The sequence below is a fragment of the Prorops nasuta genome, unplaced genomic scaffold, assembly GCF_024137725.1.
Source record: "Prorops nasuta isolate Cenicafe-Biocafe unplaced genomic scaffold, Cenicafe_Pnas_1.2 PNAS00021, whole genome shotgun sequence".
NCBI classification, from domain to species: Eukaryota; Metazoa; Arthropoda; class Insecta; order Hymenoptera; family Bethylidae; genus Prorops; species Prorops nasuta.
Window position 1 is genome coordinate 1,786,242 of NW_027116818.1, and position 21,411 is coordinate 1,807,652.

The following is a 21,411-nucleotide window of genomic DNA, read 5'->3' on the forward strand; positions in this document are numbered from 1 at the left end:
AACAATGCAGTAATGCAGTAAGTGAATTGTGTAATACGATTCTGGTTCTTACACTTAGCACCATTAATGGCGTTTCCCGCGAGAGCTTCTGACTCTGTCTAGTTTGCGCTTGAGTCAGAATCAACATTTTTACCGTTAAAAAAAGAACACTTTTAAATTGTCCTGTATGTATATATCAAAAGTTCAAAGAGAAAAAATGAAACACAGGAATTACATATTTAGAAAAGTCTTTTTATACCCAGAGCTTGTAATATTAGAAGTTTTCTATATGAAGTGGATAGCAGAAATTTAGTGAGATCAAGTCCTTTATTTCCATTTTTACATATAAATAATGTAGTATAAAAAAAAATAAAGCGGACCAACAATCGAATGATTTTCATTAACGGATTAATAAAATATTTTATATAGATTGCTGAACAATGTTTCGCACAAGTTTTCCTAAAAGAAAACAGTTGTAATAAAATACCCATAGAATTAAAAATTATTTTGCTTATCAAGTACAAACATTTAATATTTAATATAAAAAATCATATATATGTAATGAATTAATGAAATAAATTTTTGGGAATTATTGGTTAGGAAGAACATAAAAAGAAAAAATTCATAAGTATCTATGAAAGAAGGGTAATACACAAAAAGAATATAGCCAACTTTTTGATACGATTAAAAAGTTTATTTTGGTTTATTTTGCAATTGGAAAATATATATATATATATATATATATATATAATGTTGCGCGATACCTGCAGGAACTTCGGGGTACAGATTATCATTCCGGGAAAATCTTCCATCGGGTAACTCGCTAAATTAGAGCTGAACTTAAATAATTTTAACGCTAGTGCGTTAACAACAAAAGTAGTCATTGTTTTTTTGGAAATTATCGAATTATTAATTAACTTTTGTACAAAAGGAAGGAGGAAAAAGTATATCTTAAAACTAATCTAAGTCTAACGTCTTGTTAAATCTAAATTTACGCGTTGGTAACAAATATGGTATAAAATATGATCGCCGGAATTTTTATCATTCGAAAAAATTCACGGGCTTTTCGAGCCGTTAATTTGAAGAAAAAAAATGGAGCGTGAAGTAAATCCTTTGCCATTTTCCCTGTTCAGCCGCGCTTCGGAGAGCGTGATCCAGGAAAATTTGCAAATTAACGGCACTTCTCGAAGCTGCTTGTTTATTATCATATATTTATATATATGGTGTATACATACCGATTTAATAAAAAAGGAAAAATAGCGTATCGTAAAAAACACTGTCAGAAATTCCCGTATTTCGTCACATCGATAATCGGCAAATGGAATTATTTATAAACGGCTTGAAGACCGTAAAAAGTCCGTCTATTCAATTTACCCCGTATATATAAACGACTCGGAGTTGCGGATATTTGTGCTATTATTATTAACTTTTTAACGACCAACATCAAAGATCTTTGCCTTTAGACCTGGTCAAATTTTTGACGGCGGTAATTAAGGGGTTAATAATCCATTTGTTTTGTTTTTTCCTTTAGCATTCCATGCACCTTTCTCGCTTTACAAAGAAAACCTTCTTTTCCCATTTTCCCCGGCTGTAAAAATCCATCATGCGTAAACCGCTTACGCGTACTTATAAAAAGCTCGATAAAAATCTATTAACTGAGCAGAGAAAATTTAGTAAGAATGAGAGAAACAAAAAGAACCTGATTGACCAAATGAGTTGGTACGTCTTGAGAATAGAATTCAGAGAATAAAATATGTAAATGCTGAACTTTGGTAAAAATAAATGTACAAATTAATCCTTTCAAATGGTAAAATGAAAGAGATGTAATTCGTTTGTGAACAGTAATCATGTGAATTTAATTAATCGATCGTGTGGAAGGAAATTTAGATTTGACAATAAAAGAACAATTTGAAAAGTTTAACAGGGATCATCCTGCGTATCACCGAGAACTTGCGTTAAAAGCGCATAATACTTAACACGATGTTGTAAGGACTGGACGCTCTCGTCGTTTGCTTCATCCGTTTATGGATTAAACATACTCGCGTTTTCTTAAAAATATACCATGTTTCCGCTTTTTCGTTCTTCATCGCAAATATTCTTGGTCTTTCATTCTTTGACTAGATTCATTCTTAGTTGTGCAGGCTCCCACCTGATTAAAATATATATTGAGAGGGGACCGTTTCTTGGTCGTATATTTCTCTCAATTCTAGCCGGAGCAGACTTCGGAATGTTCATCCCATGCTGCCACCTGAAAAAAGATATTAATTAATGAATGAACATAGTCTACAAATAGATAGTTGCTTATTAAAGCAACAAGATCCAAAAACTTACCTGACATTCGCGACTGCAGTACCATTGATTCCCACAGCCAGCACAAACAAATTGGGCAGCTCTATCGTGACAGCCTTGACACCTTGGGGGAGTATCTCTGTCATTCCTGCTGTCCCTTCCACTACCAGAAATTCTTGATTCCCGATCCTCTATAATCGCTGTTTCCTCCTCGACGTCATCCTACTCAAAAAATTCGATTAATTATATGATCAAAAGTTAAGCAATCAGTCTAACAAATTATTTATAAGCTCACCACATTAATCAGATTGTTGCTGTGAGATTGAACCGGGGCACTAACGACTGGAGTTATCGTTATTTCCGTACGAGCCTGGTATAACGTAAATTGTAGTAAAATAATCAATATTCAAGGGTTATAATGAAAAAATAGGAAAAGTTTAATGAGAAAACAGTTGAAAATAAATGTAAGGTGAGATAACAGAAAAAATTCTTACTTTGGAAGATGATAAGAGATCACTGATGGACACTGGATTTGATCCTTGGTAAGCTTGGAGTAGATGCTGAGTGGTGGTGTTTTGTTGTGGCAAATTTGCCATTGTGGGGGTGTTCCTCTCCCTCTCAGGTGCAGTTAGAAGTCTCGCTAGTGTTGGCGAAAACGTGGTGGGCCTGGGAGACTGTGATTTCGTCAAAATTCCGTGCAAAAGGGATCCACTTTGTTGAGGTGCGCTTTGTGGGACTGGTGATGGCGCCACTGGGTGTAGAGTTACATCTGGATAATTTTGAGGTGTTTTTACGGGTTCTCCTACAAAGACCATCATGGTGTAAATCCATACAGTCTATCGTACGATTTTTAAAACTACTTTGATTACACCAATTATGGAATATGGGAAAGCAAATAAAAGATAATATAGTATAAGAAAAGGGGGCAACAGGGATCAACCGAAATGACTATAGGAATAAACAAGCAAAACAAAAATGATCAATTAAAATTTAATATTTACCCTGCTGTTGACTTAGTTTGGCAAATTGCACAAGGACATCCTTAAAGCTCATAGAATTGTTGGAATCATTGACGTTTGGATTACTCTTGCAAGAATCTGTGCTGGATGGTCGAGAATCCACATTTTGGCCTGTTTCCATCATGGCTCCTCCAGTTCCAAGGCCAACATTTACCGAATTCCGCATCCTGCGGCCCCTAAAGGTATAAGCATCATGATAACATTTAAGGAGACTTAAATTTAGTTAAAATTTACAGTGTAAGATCATATAGTAGGTAATGAGTGATACGATTAATGGGTTCATTTAAATTCTAGTTAGAATTTACCTTCGCGGTACAGTTTCTGGATGGCGTAGTCTATAATCAGCAATGATGGACTTAACATCCACTATGGCGCCTTGTCTACCTTCACCTATTTGTCTGTTTTCAGGATTCAAGGCCTCATTTTGCTTCCTACCATCGTTCCCTTGCTTAGATTGAGTACTGTGTCTTTGGGACGAGGATTTTGAGTGCTTTTCCCTCTTGTGGACCAATGCTCCTCGTGACATCTCATCGGTTATGTCCTCCTTCGACCCAAAGTTCCTGTCTTTTGGTACCGGAGTACTACTTCTTTCCCATTTCACACCCAAAGTCAAACTTGCCAGTGGCATGGTATCCGAGATTTGTCCATTGTCCGCCATGAATCCTATAACCTGCCTCTTTCGCTCGAGTCTAAGGTATGCCTCTTCCTTTAATTTTCTCATACTAAGAATTTCATTCCATTCCATTTCTTTGGCACGGGCTAACTCATCGAGGGCCTGAATGAAAGAAGTAAGTTATTAAACAAATAATAAATCTATGCAAACATACTTATATAGACATATATTATACAGAATTTGAAATATTCTGAAATGTTACCTGAACTTCTGCTCTAAGCTGATCAGCACGAGCAGCGAGTTCTTCAGGACTGACTTTATCGCTTCCAACTAGCGAGGAAATAAACTGTTCTCGCTGTTCAAGACAGGATTTTTTACCAGCAGGCCCCGAGCTGCCATTGGTGGATAATTGATGACTATCATTTGCTTTTCTCTTTCTAGTCGAGCTCTCATCCTTTTGCGATCGTGTCAGCAATTTCTGGTGCGGCTTTTGATCCTCATCTTTGTCCACAGGCTCCTTCTTTATCGATGTGGTTCGAAGCCTGTCAGCCGTTGCGACCGCCGTTTCCTCGGGTAAAGCAGCGCCGTTCTGCTGGCTCTGCGGAACTTTTGGCGATACTGGGTGATCCACGTCGCCAACCCTTAGCTTTTCGTTCTCCAACTTTTTCCCGTTACCGGCTGCACCCCCCTCCATGGCATGCATCTTGTTCAGGCTGAAAAATTCAATCGAATCAAAATGGCGGCCATACACAAATTCTACAGAATATAATAGTTTAGCATCTCTCTAATAATATTCAAAACCTGACACAAGGACTTGATTGTAGGGCTTTAACGGTTATTTGGATAAAATTCGATCGGACTGTAAGTGGTATACCGTGGTATAACGGAACCCCGCGCAAGAAAAGGACGCGCGTGAATGGAATTTCACGCGTAGCCGTAAACGAAAGCGAGTGGTTCGTTCGAAGGTCACAGAGGGGCGTCCGCTTTGCGGCTATGACATTGATAAAGCGATAAGCCGTGCAAACTCTGCGTTGTCCTTGAGCCATAAGAATTGCCAAGGACCTACACATCATCGGTTTCCCATGGCCTAGATCGATATTATTGTTATTTACACCGCCTGCAAGAAACTGTTATAAGACTACGGGAAATCGGTAGGGAATTAATTCGATGAGAATTCGCAAAGCGCAGGTTAACGGAGGGTGAAAGAGTGGGAAGGGGAGAGATGGCGCAGTGGACGGAAATAGAAAGGGAGGACGGAGAGTGGGGGTGTATACTTTTTAAAGAGAGAGGGGGAGTCGATGATTCTGATATAGGGAGCGCAACCAAGAGAGAACGGGAGAGAGATGGTTTTGTTACCTCAGGCGGACCGGTGGAAGAGAGAGAGGGGGAAAGAGTGAGCGAACGTATAGCCGCCAGGGGAGGGGAGTCAATCGAGAAGGGAGTGTCAGGAGGGGGTAAAGACAAAGTTCGTTGCTCCCAACAGCGTTCACTGCACTTTATAGACGCGGATATAGGTTTCGCGGTACCATTTCAGCCAAGGAGTGCGCGTGCACTCGTTGCTGTTCACTTAAAACGCATTAAATTTCATACTAGAGTCTCGCAAAATTCATCAGCGCAACAATAACAAAACAAATTTCTCCGAGAACCGTACAGAGAGATTAAAACTTATAGCTCTGTTATTGTCGTTCATCGAGCAAATATATTTATCTCACTCGAGAACGTAATTTAGCTTCGTTCAGCTCGACTCACTTTTCTTTCGGTGTATTTTTTGTCCAAGAAGAAAAAGTGAGAGGAAGCTAAATCCTGCAACGCTCTGCAAGAAAAGTGGCGTGTTCATGTTGGCCAACGGGGTCAATCGACGCAAACGCCTCGCTCGCGAGCACCAATTTCAGGTTGAACGTATTTTTATGTATCGTGTATACCAAGAAATCTTTGTATTTACGATTCTTACAAAATCGGTGCCCGAAAATAGTTTGTTTATAAATTTTAGTCAAATATATTCAGAAGATGAATATAGAGAGAGATATTTTTGTAATAATAGTTGTTTTTGTTCGATAGATACTCCTTGCCAGAATTTCCTGGGATGAGATTAAGCGTAATCCGAGGCTGCTGAAATTCGATATAGCATCTGGGATGTTGCGCTAAGGTGACCCTTACCCACATCCAGCAGTGCCATTCGGTAGCAAATTTTCTCGAGTTGAAGAGGCAGTGGTGAACCCATTTTCCATGTTGACCAAAATATCCGGTGACCTTGGAGCGCCGAACGTTTGAAGAAAAATTGCGTCGGCATGATTTATGGTATCGCTGGAATTTCGATAGTGGCAGTGGTGGTAAGAATCTTCGGGGAGGTTAAATTCGCTGAGGCGCACGTGTTTCGTCGCGACGCGAACGAGAGCGAGAGCGAAGGTGAAAGCGAAATATCAAGCGGAGTCCTTCGCGCGTGCGAGCAAAAGCCACGCACGCGCATCCTTATGAATGGAAACGCGAATAACTGTTAAATCCCGCCTAGTATGTACCCTTTGCAGATTTTATTGTAAACTTTAAATTCTACTCTTTGTATTTATATACATTAACAATTTTCTTTGTTATTGATCGAATCAGAGCTTAAAGAATTGAATTTGTTTACTAAATATTTTTTTTAATTATTTTATATTATTAACCTCTCCGTTAAAAATGCTAAAGTATCTCCGCCCCTTCTCTTTTGTTGCGGTTCCCAATCCTCGCGTTCACCTCCGGAAGCTCCCTGGGGTCAACGAACCTTAGAAAAGGTTTCACCGTGCTAAACTTTTTCCTCGTCCTCCTTGTCATCCGGTTTCTACGCTTTCTCTACTTCCCAGCAGCAGCGAAAGTTGAAAAATTCGAGCGAGCGGAAGTAGCAGGCCGCTGACTCCCGATAAAGCAGAAAAATGGAAATAGACAAAAAGGAAAAATGAACTTTTCATGGAAGCAAAGGTGAAATGCGAAGCGACGAGAAATTGTAAAGTTCGTTGAGCTACGCTCGATAGGACTACGTGACTCGGGCTGGGAGGATGGCGAATAGGGTCACCGTATAAATACCAGCGTCGGTAAAGTTGCAAGGAGCTTCAGAATAGACCACTTCATTTCTCTACTGCACGAGAATAGCTGAGCGCGATCCGAACTTGGCCATTTTTCACCACATACGCGCGCTTATCCAAAAGTCCAATAATTCTCAAAGTAGTTAATTCAACGAGACACACAAACTTAAAAAATTCCAATAATTCCCCCATTCAGTTCCAAGAAAAAATAAGAAATGAATAGATTAGAAACAAAACAATATGAAATTCCAGCGATTGGGTTCACAGTAAACAAAGCTTCACACTATCCAGAAGAAACTCGTTGAGCTCTTTCCACGAATCGAGTTCAGTGCTCTCCAGCAAAAAACCACGCCAAATATCTATATTGAAAAACACTTAATCTCCAGCAGTGCACAAAAGAGCTGGGGATTATATTCGGCTCCCCTTATCTGCCTCTCATTTATTTTTCTCCACACAAAAGAGAATCGTGAGACGAGGTTCATTTTCTGGGAACACTGGTAAACCAAAACACAGAGTTTATTGGATTGCCACGAAACTGGTGGTTGATCGTTGCACGCGGGAATCGAATGAATGTTGGGAATAGACGAGTTGGAGGATGGTAAACAAGTAACGTACGAGGAAGTCGATGACGAAAGAAAATACGAGGAGTTTGTTGGGCAGCTGATAAAGTGCACGGCCGGTTAGGCGGCGTTCGCTGCGTGACTATGAGGCCTAGGAGAGGTCTAGGAGAGCAGGAGTGAGGTTGAACAGAGACAGAGATATCGCGTTGAGTGAAAGAAAAAGTAAGAGAGAGAGAGAGAGGGGGGGGGGGGGGAGAGTGAGTATACGCGAGTACCGCGGAGCACGCGCGGTTCGCTGAGTTGCCACGCGAGAATCTTTTGCTGGCCTCGCCTAGCCTAGGCTACCAGCGTCGCGACGTCGACGGATCTAGGGGAAAGGAGGGGGAGCAGTCTAGGCTTGGTTCGCTTAACTTAGGTCAGGTTGGAATCTTCGTTCGAGGACCTTGCAACGCCCCACTTCTTCTTTCCTCTATCCGACGCCGTATTCTCAGGGCTTCGCGACTCTCTCGTTGCAAATTGCCGTTTGTTTACCTAAATAAATCACATACAAAGCCTTTGTCCCTTTCATCAAGGTGAAAGTGCAATTTTTCAGCAGCCAGTCAGAGTTTTCGGATGAATATGAATCTAGGCGTGGGTCCAAAGGCGGCCATCTCGGATTACGCGTAGCACGGGCTACGAAGTTCAAGGTGACCTTCGCGCACATAAACCGAGTTGAAGTGTTGCGTAGAGCTGGTAGGTGGCGCCTCGGTGTGGATAGCAGCTTTGGGATCGAAGGTGATCGTTTGGGGAAACTGCTTGAAGGTCGAAATAATATTTACGCCGTTGGATAAGGATGGCGCAGCCGATTCTCGCAAATAGTCTGCTAACTTATCAGCATATCATGGTCGTTTGGAAAAATCTTTTCCAGTTTCATTCCACCATTCGCGATTTGTAATGTAGCGATCACCAGGAGAGTTTAGAGTAAATTGGGACGATGGAAAATTCGTAAATAGCTTGGGATAAAAATGAGATAGGGTCGAAAGGTCGAGCAGAAAATCGACCAGGATATGGCGGAGGGGGAAGGGGGGAGCAACGGTCGAAGATCGCGCTATTATTATTGGCTAGAAAATGGCTACTAGAGGTCGGGCGTTTCGTCTCGACCCAATTCGCCGCTGAAGAACCTTCGTGGAGCCGTCCCTGAGCTCCAAGGACACTTATTATAGCTGTGACCGAAGAACTGAGAAGATGCCAATTAATTCCCTTTAAGCTTCTCCCAGCGTTTTCAAGCCCCCATAAATTCTCAATTAATGAAATCCATGAAATTAATTCAATAAATTACGCATAATTCGAACTGGGAATCTACATTGCAACATTGTTATAAGAGGTCAACCTTGAAGTGGATAAATATCAGAAAATTGCGTCACATCGACGGGGAGGCAACAGAATGCAAAAAGTAACGAAGGCTGATGCAGCTTTCTAATGTTAAAGGATATACATAAAATTTTGACAAAAGCACCAATTTGTGTAGTTATGGTGAACGGCTGCAGTATCCTCGAGAACTTTGCAGCGAAGGTCAAACTGTGCTCGTCAAGATACGACGATTCTTGGATTTGATTAGAGAGACTAACCGGAAAATCTTGGCGGACTGATGGTACGTTTAAGGATAACTCGTGTTGCTTACGTCAGTTTGATGATACGTTTTATCGTCAGGGAAGGTTAGATTACATCGGGAAAACGGAAAAATAATTGGAGCCAACAATCGATTTTAATCATTTTACACTGTAATTAAGATGGATCCATCGAGTAATTAATACGTAATTAAAAGTGTTTATGGGAGATGATGTAAGGTTTGGCGGGAAAATTGGTTTCGGAGAGTATTTTGGAAAAGAGGACATCCCTGAATTCTCCCCAGAATGTACCAGAAACATCCTCGATTAGCCTCAGCCAAAGGACGCAGAGGTACCACGATGCTTAACCACTGCAACGCTTCAAGGTCAAATCGGGTTACGCTAGGTCGGACGAGTACAAAGTTCCCCACTCGCCAGAATTGGCCGATTAAAAACCGTTTCTATTTCCATATCAGAATTTTTATTCCTATCGTGCAATCGCCTAACAAGACAAACATGGCGGATTATTTGCGGATAATCAATGACATACCAACTCACTTCCAAATTCCTCAAAATTCGCCATTTTGATTCATCGAATTGTTTACATTTCTCGCTCGGTTATCCGAACAAGCGAATAAACATTGACAAATTAGATTTGAAAAATGGCGGCGTTGTTTTATTGTTGCCGAGTCCTAGTAGCCGAAGGTTGAATTATGTGACATTGAATTGCGCTTATTTAAGTCCCGAACGCCATTGAAAACCATTGAGAAATCAAGCTTTATAATTGCCACGAAGTTTGTTTGTGAAAAGGAGAGAAAAAAATTCTTGTTTCGATGGACCGAGAGATCTTGCAAACAGACGAGAATCGATCATGGAAGTTTCTCGAGCAACGTCCATGATCCAAAATGGTTCTCCAGGTGGGCCTTGAGGAGCGAAGGCCATCGTAAAAGATAGCGACTCGCCGTTTTCCACGCCGAGTGCGTAAAGGGGTCTCATCGAGAAACGACCATGCATCACGATAAGCAAGAATGACGAAAGGAGGACGCCCGATTCTTAGCAGCGAGGTTATTCGGAGGTCGAATCATTTTGGCGGTTGAAAAGATAGCGCGTCGGTAAAACAGTTGCCTCTGCTTTGCCAACCGAAGCGCGCGTGCTCAACACTAGTGGAAACCTCGTAAAAGCTTGTTTACATTTTTTCAGCGCAACCGCCACGCTACAAGCACACTCGTTCAGTGTGTTGTGAAAAGAAGCTCGGAACTGTGGGAATGTCAACATCCAACTCTAGTCAGTAGAAAATAATAGATACTGAAGGACATACAGGTCAATAAGACTGCAGCTCCTAAACCAGAAAACAGAACAAAAGAAAAATTCCAACCATTAGCAGGACTCTATGTTTTGATCTCCCAAACGACTGAATAGCGATACCCAAAACAAAGCTGTGCCTTACATTCTTTCCCATCGCATCGATTCTCCTCCACCACACTCGAAAATACTCCAAGCTCTCCTCGAGTTCCGTGACCCACACAGCCCGAAACCTTCCCAATATAACTCTCGAAGGTCGAAAAGTCTAACGTTGCAATATTTATGGAACGCTGATGTGTATAAATAATTGTTGAAATCAGTCATTGAAACATCTTGCTTCATAGCTTCCTCCGAATGGAACAATAACAGAGAAGGTACTATCGATTACTCTCTTTGTTTTTCTTCCATAGAGAGATTTGCGTTCTCCAGTTACAATCGATACAATTTCGTGGAAGGCCTCTCGAGATTGCGTTGGTGAAATACGCTTATCGTTAAAGTGCCTGGCCGCGCTGACGAGTAAGAACGAAAGAACGAAAGAACGTGAAAAACAACACATAAAGAAATATAAAAAAAATAGTAGAGTTATAATCATAAGGAGTGGAGGGAAGAGCATGTTCGTTTTGTTTATGTACATATAGAATTATAAATTGCTTGATACGTGTTGGGAGATGGTATTGGAGGAGAAGGGGTGAGCGAGATGAAAGCTGTTGAACGAACCGGAAGTGGTTTGTACCGAACGAAGACTCACCGAGGCGCGGGTTTTAGTCCGAGAGCGAGTAAAACGTCGATGCCCGCCATTTTCTGTTCCTGCGTGGATCGATTGTTCTTGGCGCGTGGTTTCTTCTCCTTTGATTCTTGGACGACTTTCTGGCCTGTCAGCATCTTGGCGTGCGCGACCTTGAGCAGTGACCGTTTAGCATCCTCGACGAGCATCTTGGTGACCGGCTGAACGTTCACGGGAACGCCAATAGTAGGCACTGCACCGCGTCTCAGCCTACTTCGCACCGGAAGTCCCAAAACTAGGTGTTCCATATCCTTCTCGTAGGAATCGTTGGTGAAGTGGAGAGAACAAATCCTCGCTGTTTGTATGTTGAAAGGAATATCGCCGTTCGACAGAGGAACTCTCCCGCACGCACGTACCCATCTCGATCGCACTTCCGGTATCTGTGGGAATCGATGGTACCGGATCCGACGGCCACGAGTTCTCCGGTGGCTGTTCCGGCACGTAGCAACGGCGCACTGCGGCATCCTGGTCTCCGCAGACTCTCTCTTACCTGCTCTCTAAACCCTCTCCTCTCACCCGCTTTCAAGGCCTTTGATCTCCGCGAGACCTCTCTCTTTCCTAGAGTACCTGCCGATAGCCGCGACTCTTCTCTCAAGGAATCGTCAAATTTTCATTCTCATCCGCTACGCCCACCAAATTTCCACCCAACCACTCAAAATCTCTTCCTTTTTAATCGAGAGACCCAACCGTTCACTCTTCTCCCTCACTCGCTTCATTTACCACACCGGAAACCACTAAACTCACTAATTCTGTTTAATAATCCTTCCAGGACACCGTTGATTGCAACTGTGCGATATTCCCTTTGATTGTTGCAAAACTTAATAAGATTCTGCTTGATTACTAGCTTTCCTGAGTTATTCTCTTGGCACTGAATTTTTGGTACTTTTCTATTACGAAGCGCACTCTGCTAACACGTAGCCTTTTAGCTTTGGTAACGTTGAACATACTCTACTGACTAGAGACACGCCGGCTCCAAACTGACGCCGGTATCCAAAACACCCCCACGTGGTACCTAACCAACACAAAAAGCAAGCAACTACTGGACTGCTGCGTGCACACACCCAAAACTTGGATCAAGAAATTCACGTGGAAACCAATTGTTCAGCTTTCATCAATTTTTCTAGGCACTCCAAGGTAATCGAACGTCAACGCTGATTCCCTGGGAAAGCTTTATCGGAACTGAACGATAATTAGTTTTGTCGAGACGCTGTTGTCAGACGACGGAAGCACTTTGGGTTCTCTGGATGACCGCGGGAGGTCGAAAGGGCATCGGTACCGCCCTGCGTGCGATGCCCTGCGAACTGCCAGGGGTGGGGGACGATTCGTGAAGGAGGGGAGACGAAGCCCCGAAAATCCCCGTTCCACTAGGCACCAAGTTATGCCTGAGACCTATCGGGGAATCTTCGAAAAATACAATAGAAGGCTCTCCACTATCCTCCCGTGAATGCGTCGATATTCTGTGGTAACTTTGCAGGCTGTTCTGTTGATCAGGTGGAAGAATGCCGGCTGCACGTGCGCAGGAGCTTCGAGATATCTTCGGGAGATGTCAGCATAGGTCGGTTTGGCGAATCGAATGATTCGGCGGCTAGGCAAAATGGCCGCTCGACGCCGGTGGCGAAGTTTCGCGAATCCCTCCGGAGACGGCCGAGCGTGTCACGGCGCGGAAGCGGCTTCCATCCACGGATGGTCCAACTTCCGGAAGGGAATTTAATCAGTTTTCTTCCAAGGTGACGAACACTTTGACACACACGAAAAGTCCTGGTCCACTCGGAAGACTTAACCTTACAATGGCGTTTGATCCCGTGGTTGGGGCAAATCGCTAGTGAGAATATTCGCTTGGATGTTTTAGGTTAAGGTTAAGTCGAGGTTTCCGGGCAGGAAGCTCGCGTGAACGTGCGAACGGCACGCGCGCTGGCCTCCTCGAAACTGGCCGATCGGTCCGGCGGCCAAGGCAGGCAGCTGCGTGCCTCCTCGTGCCTGCGTGAACCGGTGAACCAATGATCGTGCTCCGGGCCGACGCGGCAGGGATGCCGGGCATCGTGGAGGGGACAGGGTAGAAGGAAGAGGTCGGAGACAGGGAAAAAGAGGGAGGAGGTCACCGCTACCGACTAGGGTCCTTTAGGGGTTCGCCACCCCTCGTACCAGAAACGCTCGCTCAATCCTCCGGGTTTTCCACCAGATACCACCAGCCTCTCTGCCCCTGACTCTTCTCCATCTTTTTCTGCTTCTCCGCATCACCCCCCTCCCCCTCCTGACTCTCTTTTCATTATTCCCCCTTCGCTCGATCCTCAATCACGCATCTCACGACAACGTATGTATAATCCGTGGGGAAAAAAGGTTCTCAACTAAAAATATATATAAACATCGATACCAGGAGTATTCCAAGAACCATTCCTGCTTCGCATAGATTCCGAAGGAATCGGATTTTTAAGATGGCGCCGGATGAGATAACGCGGAACTATTCCGGGCGAATCTGTTGGCTGGGACGTGTGCGGGACGTGCGCAAGAGCAGATAGGTTTGTTGGATACGTTGAGGTTATGTTAGGTCCACCTAGTATGCTCCAGTATACGTCATCATGCTGAAACGTCGTCCGCAGTGGCACTCCACAGCAGACGCCAATTATTGGCATTTACTCTGAATTCTATTACGATGCCGTCGGAGATGCTCTCTCACGCTCTTGCCTAATCAGGTTTCTCCTCTCTCTGGTGTCCTGGCATCGCGGAGGAAACTCCACTTGACCTCCTTCGATTATAAGGCGACAACCGCGTTACATAGTCCCGATCGATCAGTTGCCCTGGCAAAAAATAGATCAGCCTCACAGACTTTGATAACGCTTGTACCATCCACGATTGGACATCCAATACCAGCAGCTGAGAATGGTCCCGTTACGTAAAATTTACAATTCACCGAAGCGCACGGTCCCACCGTGATTCCTTATAAATATCTCACGAAGAGTCTTTGTCGTGCAAAAACCAATGGTGCGTGTAATTGATAAGCGTGCGCGAAACAATAGCCAAGGACAAACGTGGTTGGTCGCCAGTCCGAGCGTCATAGTTCGCCATGACGGCCATTTTGGTTTGATAAAGAAACGCGGCGCTGCACAGATAATTCTTATTCGCACCTCGCGATTACGAGAATATTCAACTGCCACTTTTCTCTCTCTATCTCTCTTACATATATAATTTTCCATCGACTCGTTTGGCCCAAAGTCGATGGAAAACTGTGAACCAAAGGACTCGTTAGGATCTTATATAAGAGACGATTAATTATTTTAATTGAATCGGACCAATTATAAAATTCCTGCAAAGCATAAGGAAAGGGGTGGGTGGAATGAGAAGCGCGAACCCCGAATAAATTCTCCATTGGATTTTGTCACGGTCGACTTAATTTCATTTCCTCCAGAATCCTCAAAAGTCTATCTGCGAAGGCTTAGGCGTTGGTTTCGTTATCGTCGCGTCGATAAAAGATCCTATGACGCATGACTGACGTATCTGGCGGTGCCAGTCGATCTTGGCATCGGAAGAGACTCGAGAGAGACAGAGAGAGAAAGAGTGAGGGGGAGGGGGGGAGAATGTAGACATAGGGGAGAAAAGATTAAGATAAGTCGAAGATATGGAGGAAATGAGAAAGATAGAAAGAGAGAGAAAGATCGCCTCATGGTGGCTCAAGTGTTTTTGCGAGTTACGCCCGAAGTTGGTTGGCGAGTGAAGCCATCGAAGAGAAGAAGCAGGCCTGCCTGTGTATATTTCACGCGAGTCTCTCGAATAAGGACAAACCGATTTCCGGTCGCTCTCCCCACTCTCCATCTCTCCACAACACCACAAGCTCTCTTGACGAACGCCAGTTTTTGCCCGTATTTACTGCCATTCGCCTCTGTTTATATTATTCCCCGCATCTCCTGTCCCGTATCACCGTTTCACCAGCACTTCTGCTATACTCCCAAACCGGAAATTCCATCTAAAGCTCGCCAATTCATCCAGCCTCGACATCCGCAGCTATCCACCGCTATCCTAATTCCAAACAGGTCCAAAGTATAATCTTGGATTCAATCGGTATCGCTCTCTGATTCGTAACTCGCAAATTCTTTTCGATTCAGTTCGTCGTTCTATTTCTCCTTGTTCGCTTGAATTTCTCGCGCGTTTCTCTTTCGCTATTAGCCCTCCGCTTGCTCGGTTCTATTTTTACCTCTCTTCTCCCTTAATATCCTTCGAAGCTCGAATTCTCTTTCTCGATCCCAGGGCAGACCCATCTCTTCGGTCTTTCTCTCATCGTCGGGGAATCGCTCCCTACCGTCATCGTCAGTTGTCTTTCTCTCTCACTCTCGCTTTCGGACACACATGCTGCTCTCTCAGAATACCTCCTTCTCACTCTTCTTTTCTAACGCATAGCATGGCAGCACGCTCTCCACACAGATGCCTTTATTTCTCTCGAGCATCGACAGAGTGCGTCGCGTCCCCCTACTCACTCCCACTCACTCTCTCTCTCTCTCTCTCTCTCTCTCTCTCTCTCGCAGCCGTAATTCTTCTCCGTCCAACCGCGGTGTTGCTCCATCTGTCTCTCTCCAATCAAACCGAGCAGCCCCCTTCTCCACAGCCTAAAAGCGACACCTCGCGCCCTCTCTCTTTCTCCCCCCCCCCCCCCTCTCTCTCTCGCTCGGTGCGTTATTCGTGCATACTCCGCACACAACGCTCATCCCATTGGTTTCTCTTTCCTTCTCCACGCGACCGGTAGAGGCCTACGCAGCTGGCGCAGGCGGGAAATAAGCCGACGAGTGCCGCGCCTCACCAACGGCGTCTCCACGCCAGGCACCGAGACACGTCCATCCGCCTGGAGAACATCGAAGGATGCGCAGCTGCGACCCGTACCGCCCCGGCGACCACCAAGGTTACCCAAAAACTTCTTACATTTTCTACATCCTTTCCCACCACCACAACTCTTTCGCTCAAGCTGTCCTTTATCTTCAGTTTTAACCCTTCCAACAATCGCGACAATCGATGATCGATCGTTCGGGAACCTTGATCCACCCTCCTCCCCCCTTATAGAAAAATAACATCGGGATGGCGTGGTTCTCCAGCCGGTTCCGGCGCACAAAGAAACCGGAAGTCATCCACCAAGCAGTGACCTTGAACGGATAAAAGGATGAAGGGGTCCTTGAAATGCACGAGTGGTCCAGGAGCAAAAAGAACCGGTTTGTTGTTCAAGATTTTCGACGCTGAATTTTTTTTCATTGGATGACGTAAGGAGAGGGGGGAGGGTCCAGGATGATCCTGGCGGATCGAGTATGTCCTGACAGGTTTCGGCGGGCCGATGGGCAAGAGAGAGGGTGGTTTGGACTTTGGTTTGGATGGCGGGTATTGATCCTAGCGAACCTAGCAGTGGGGTGGCTGGGACCCCACCTCAAGGATGAAGGGTGTCCCCTCTTCTCGCTACGCTTCTCGTTTGAGAGAGAAACTGAGAGGGGGGTGAGAGAGAGAGAGAGAGAGAGAGAGAGAGTGTGTGTGTGTGTGTGTCTGAGAGAGAGGTTGCCGGAGGGATAAAGAGAGAAGGGGAACTACTGAGTCAGAGGGAGTGGAAGAGAGAGACGAATTGAGACAAATAGAGAAAGAGAGAGAAATAATATACAATATGACCAGGGTGGATGCCCTAAGGATGGGGTGAACCACTTAGCAAAACGTGCACCAAAGACACGCTATACTTCCAAAAACCAATGCCATTCTCGACGACTTTTTCCTCCGCTTTTACCTGGCACGCGAATCGTACACTGCCTATTTTGGGAAAAACTGTCCATACCTGATACCTTAATCCCGTTACAGTTTCTTTGTCTACCTGGTAAGCCTTGGTCAAAGCGAATAATTCTGTAGAGCTTAAGTGAAATGCTCTACCTGGAACCACGTCTCTTCAGCTATCCCCAATTTAACAATTAACTATGGAGCATTTGGTCGAATTTTAATATTAATATTTGCGGAGTGAATACAACCTTGGTGAAATACTCGGATCTACCAATTTTTCCTTCAAGACTTATTTTTTGTTTTTGTCGTCGACGCATCGATTAATACAAGCAATTTTTCACTTGAGTTTCCCCCTAGGGGTCCGCCAGGGTGACCCGTTGGCAGCTCGCGTGATTTACGAACAGTGCTGCTTTTTATTTCGGTGAAATCGATTTTTCGCAAGGAAATGATTAATAAGCGATTCCATAACGAGGAGATTTAACGGCGATTTTTCTTGGACGAGTTTGCTCGCGGGTTTCGAGGGTCATAGTCCAGTCGTAAGGGTTGCTGGAAAGCTAGAGGGGTCGCTACAGACTATGGGGATTCGAGCGATGGTAGCACCGGTAACGCTGCCAATCGCTTCATCACACAGACCCACCAGACGAAACTCCCATTTCATCCGGGAATTCATCCATCGATCCCCACCACTCCCGTTCTGATCCAACTCGTGGATATATCACACAACAGTCTCGGTCGGATCTCAGAATCGCATCATCACACTTGAAGTTTCCTTTATTATAAAAATATTTTACACCGCAAGAGAGATTCTAATACTGAGAATTTGAAACCGAGCTCGTAAAACAATTAATTTTTATAGCGGGAATGAAATACAATAGTTTCAATTCAATGCTACTTGTATGAACAAAGACGGGAAGCTTCATGCGGGTTGAGTAGAATCTGAGAAATTCTAAGAGTATCTGGAATTTTGGTTGGCCAATGTTTACTTTAGGATCTTGGAATTATAATTGTTGTTGTTTTGATACTGGGGCCCAGGTAGAGCAACGCGTTATCCAACTCGAGAGCTTAATAGTCTTGGCTTTTCCAGAGACCGTCGAATATATTGAATTTGCTTGGTTCGGTCGTGTAAGGAAGGTTGTATCGGCTTTTCGGGGAACCAGCGAAAGGGCGCGCACAGAGAAAGATGGCTGCTGGTATATAAAGCCGCCCGCAGACCTTTCGTAACTCGTGAGAGATTCACGAATGCAAGGCCGCGAGCTCTCGAACGGAAATGCCGACCGTTCAATGGAAACAAGCCAATTTCACGCGGTCCAACTCTCCAATTACCAAAATAAATAACTACCGGAAGTGGGGACGAAGAATACTATTCGTAAAATCTTTCAAGTAATTTATAACAGCAAATCGAATTTCTTATAAGGCATGTTTGTTTACGATCAGTGTTTTTGTCGGGAATAGAGAAAAAAGTGTATATGTAAACAAAGAAGATTTATGTATAAAATTGAGAATATTCTTTGCGCGACATGTACAAGGCTTTCTCGGTACGCAAACCCACCGGGGATAAATTCCTAAACGCGTTCAGGGTCGTCTATCCAGTTTCCATGGTTTCGGGATTGCACCCCGACCGGATGAAAGCGGAGAGTCTGTAGGGAGAAGCGAGTAATCCCTATGAACGGTACCATAGAAACGGTACCGTTCCAGATAGGGTCGCTGCAACCACTTTGGCATTGGTACCACCATTGTTTGTACTACCATTAATGTATTGGTACCATTGCAATAATCCTCCAGCCCAGTCCCTCACTACGTTACCCTAAAGACGAAGGGGAGGGTCGCCTTTGTCGTCTTTCGGCTCACTGCCATTTCTCAAGGACACGAGGTCTGCCCGACACCAGATGTTACCCGACTACCGCTTTAGGTGCCCTTTCTCTTATTTTGTTTCTTACCTGATACTCGATATTTTCATACTTTGGCCCAATTCAACCTTCTTACGACCTTACAAAATTTTCTAAAAATTTTAACTTCAATGGCGTTTTTTTTACTATTTTTTTTTGGAATAAGACTTAATATTATTATTAATAAATTAATGGAGTCTCACTTTTTCATATATTTTCAATAAAGACTAAATTAACTTACCACCTGATGCTTCTCTTGATGATGTTACTGATGATTCTTTGAGATTTTCTACTTGGCAGGGAAACAGATTCAGACATTTTCCTTCTTCTCGATCTTTTTTCCTTGAGACCATTTTTTCCAATTTCCTGTCTTTGCTCAATTTCTTCAACTTCTTCCTCAGTCAACTTTAAAGATTCCTGCTTTACTGTGTTCTCCACCCATTCCGCCACGTGATCCTGCACTTTCTCTTCAGTTGGTAAAACAGATTCGGTCTGCAACTCTGCATCGCTTATAAGATCACTGACTGCTGTTGGAGGACCAACTATTCCAAGTTCTGATTGATCTGCTGCATTCCCTATAACTTCCTGTACTTCATCTACTTCCTTTTTTGTTTCGGTTTCCTTCTCTTCCTGCTCTTCCACCCGTTTTTTCTGTCCTTTCTCTCTCACCGCTTTAATATCATCTTTCTTTTCCTCCCTTTTTTTCACTTTTTTCTTTTCTTTCCGTACCTCTTCCTTTTTATCATCTTTATCCTCTTTCTCTATTAATGTTTTGTTAACGTCTTTAGTTTTGTGCTTTGCTTCTTCTCCCTTTAGCTCTGATACCTTCAATTTTTCTTCTTTCACCTTACAATGAGCATTTTCAACTGTTTTATTTATTATATCCTCAACTTCTTCTAATTTCTTCTCTTGGTTGCAGCTATCTTCTATTACTTCCACCTTATTTTCCACTTCATTGTCCTTTTTTGTGATTTCTGTAGCCCTTACCACCTTGGAGACAATTTCTTGCTTCTGAAAATCCTTGATATCAAGTCCTTCATGTACCACCTTTAAAATTTCGTTTAACTTAGCTTCCTCCTCTGATATAATGGCAACAATATTGGCACTTTCAGGCTTAGTTACTTCCTCAGTTTCTGCAACTTCTTTCCTAACTCTACTGTCTCCCACTTCTATATTGGGTTTATTTACAGTTTCAATGTTTTTTTCATTCTTATCATTATTCACTTTTATTTCAGTAGGTTTTTCATTTGTGGTTGCTATACCATTTTTTTCATCATCCTGTGCACCAGATGCCACATTAATATTTAAAGCTTTTTCAGAAATACTCTGTATCTTAGTGATACTCTCATTTAAACCATTTTCGCCACTCTTGTTATCAGTCTCCTTGGTAGAATCTCTGTCCATAACAGTTTCTGACTTCTCCGTAGCAGCTTCCTTACTACCAATTGAGATTTCTGGCTTAGATTCTGCCATGTTATTAAAAACTATTTATTTTTTTTACATAACAGCTTGGCATCACAACATTCTAATACTATGTACAAAATTCAAGGCGCATAATTCCTAGAGGAATAGAAAACTTCCTTCTCCTTTTTATCTCATACTTTTCGTCTCTCACAGCCAGCCTGAAATAAAAAGAAAATTATTTGAAAAAATTATCAATATAGTAAAGAGAGTAAGAAAAAATAACACATTTTAATTATCGACACAAATTAAGTCGATAATGTCGGGATAAATCTGTTTTATCATGAGCTAAAAGCGATAAGGTTAGAAAAAATAACAATTTTTGATATAATAATGAAGAAGAAAGAGATGTTGAAACATCCCTCACTTCACCATTGAACGTCATAATTCACCATTACAAAATCAATAACTTCGATTTACCGGAATTGCTCAATCAGCTTCCTGTTGACGTCGTTCATTAAACAACTATTATACACTTTATTAAATCAATTGACATTCATATGCGCATAAAACAATTCCAAAGAAATACATTTTCCTATATAACGCCTTTATTTCTCAACCTTATCGAGTTAACCTACAAATTTATCGAAAATGATGACTTGTGTGAATCACGTCATTTTCCTTGATTAATGTGTAAAAACTAGCTTTATTTACTACAAGAAATTTAAGATTTTACAGAGTATATAATAGGGACATTGAAACTTACACAAAAACCCGATAAAAAATGTATCCTCCCCTTCTTTCTTCATCTGACAGTCATGTAGATTTTGTTGGGGATTTAATTAAGGAACTCACTTAAAATTCGAACAAATAATTCATCAAGATTTGATCCACCAACGTCTTTCTTGGTCGACAACGGTAAGAAACTGAATTATTTGGAGTTCTCGGTGAAATAACGAGCGGCTCCCCCCAAGTAGCTTCTATATTTCACTGCTCCTAACCTCACTTTTCTGTTGCCCGGAGAGCTGAAGTAAAAGCAGCAAGAGATTGACAAAAAAAATCAGTGCAAGGGAATCGGCAAAAAAGACACGGAGCCCGGCAGAAGGTCAAGGAGTATCAGAAGAAGACGGAGGGAATAAGAATTGAAGAGACGAAAAAAAAGGCGACACTCGGTTAACTTTTTCCCAGATACGTAAGACGTGTCAA

General features: G+C 43.2%; 1 protein-coding gene across 4 annotated transcripts; it reads right to left on the reverse strand.

Moving 5' to 3' along the window:
- Positions 1–485: 485 nt before the first annotated feature.
- On the reverse strand, positions 486–21,234 carry LOC136780975 (caldesmon-like). 4 transcript variants are annotated; one of them, XM_066739600.1, is made up of 9 exons: positions 20,972–21,234; positions 19,046–20,426; positions 4,163–4,613; positions 3,593–4,062; positions 3,270–3,463; positions 2,763–3,037; positions 2,564–2,638; positions 2,311–2,490; positions 486–2,227 (listed from the first exon to the last, which is right to left on the reverse strand). In XM_066739600.1, the coding sequence occupies exons 2-9, from the start codon at positions 20,275–20,277 to the stop codon at positions 2,186–2,188; spliced, it is 2,919 nt and encodes a 972-aa protein (XP_066595697.1). In that variant the 5' UTR covers positions 20,278–20,426; positions 20,972–21,234; the 3' UTR covers positions 486–2,185. The 4 variants fall into 4 exon arrangements, with proteins under 4 accessions (XP_066595697.1, XP_066595696.1, XP_066595695.1 ...); XM_066739599.1 differs by having other exon boundaries at positions 487–2,227; positions 2,763–3,070; positions 3,270–3,454; XM_066739598.1 differs by having other exon boundaries at positions 488–2,227; positions 2,763–3,070.
- Positions 21,235–21,411: the final 177 nt, after the last annotated feature.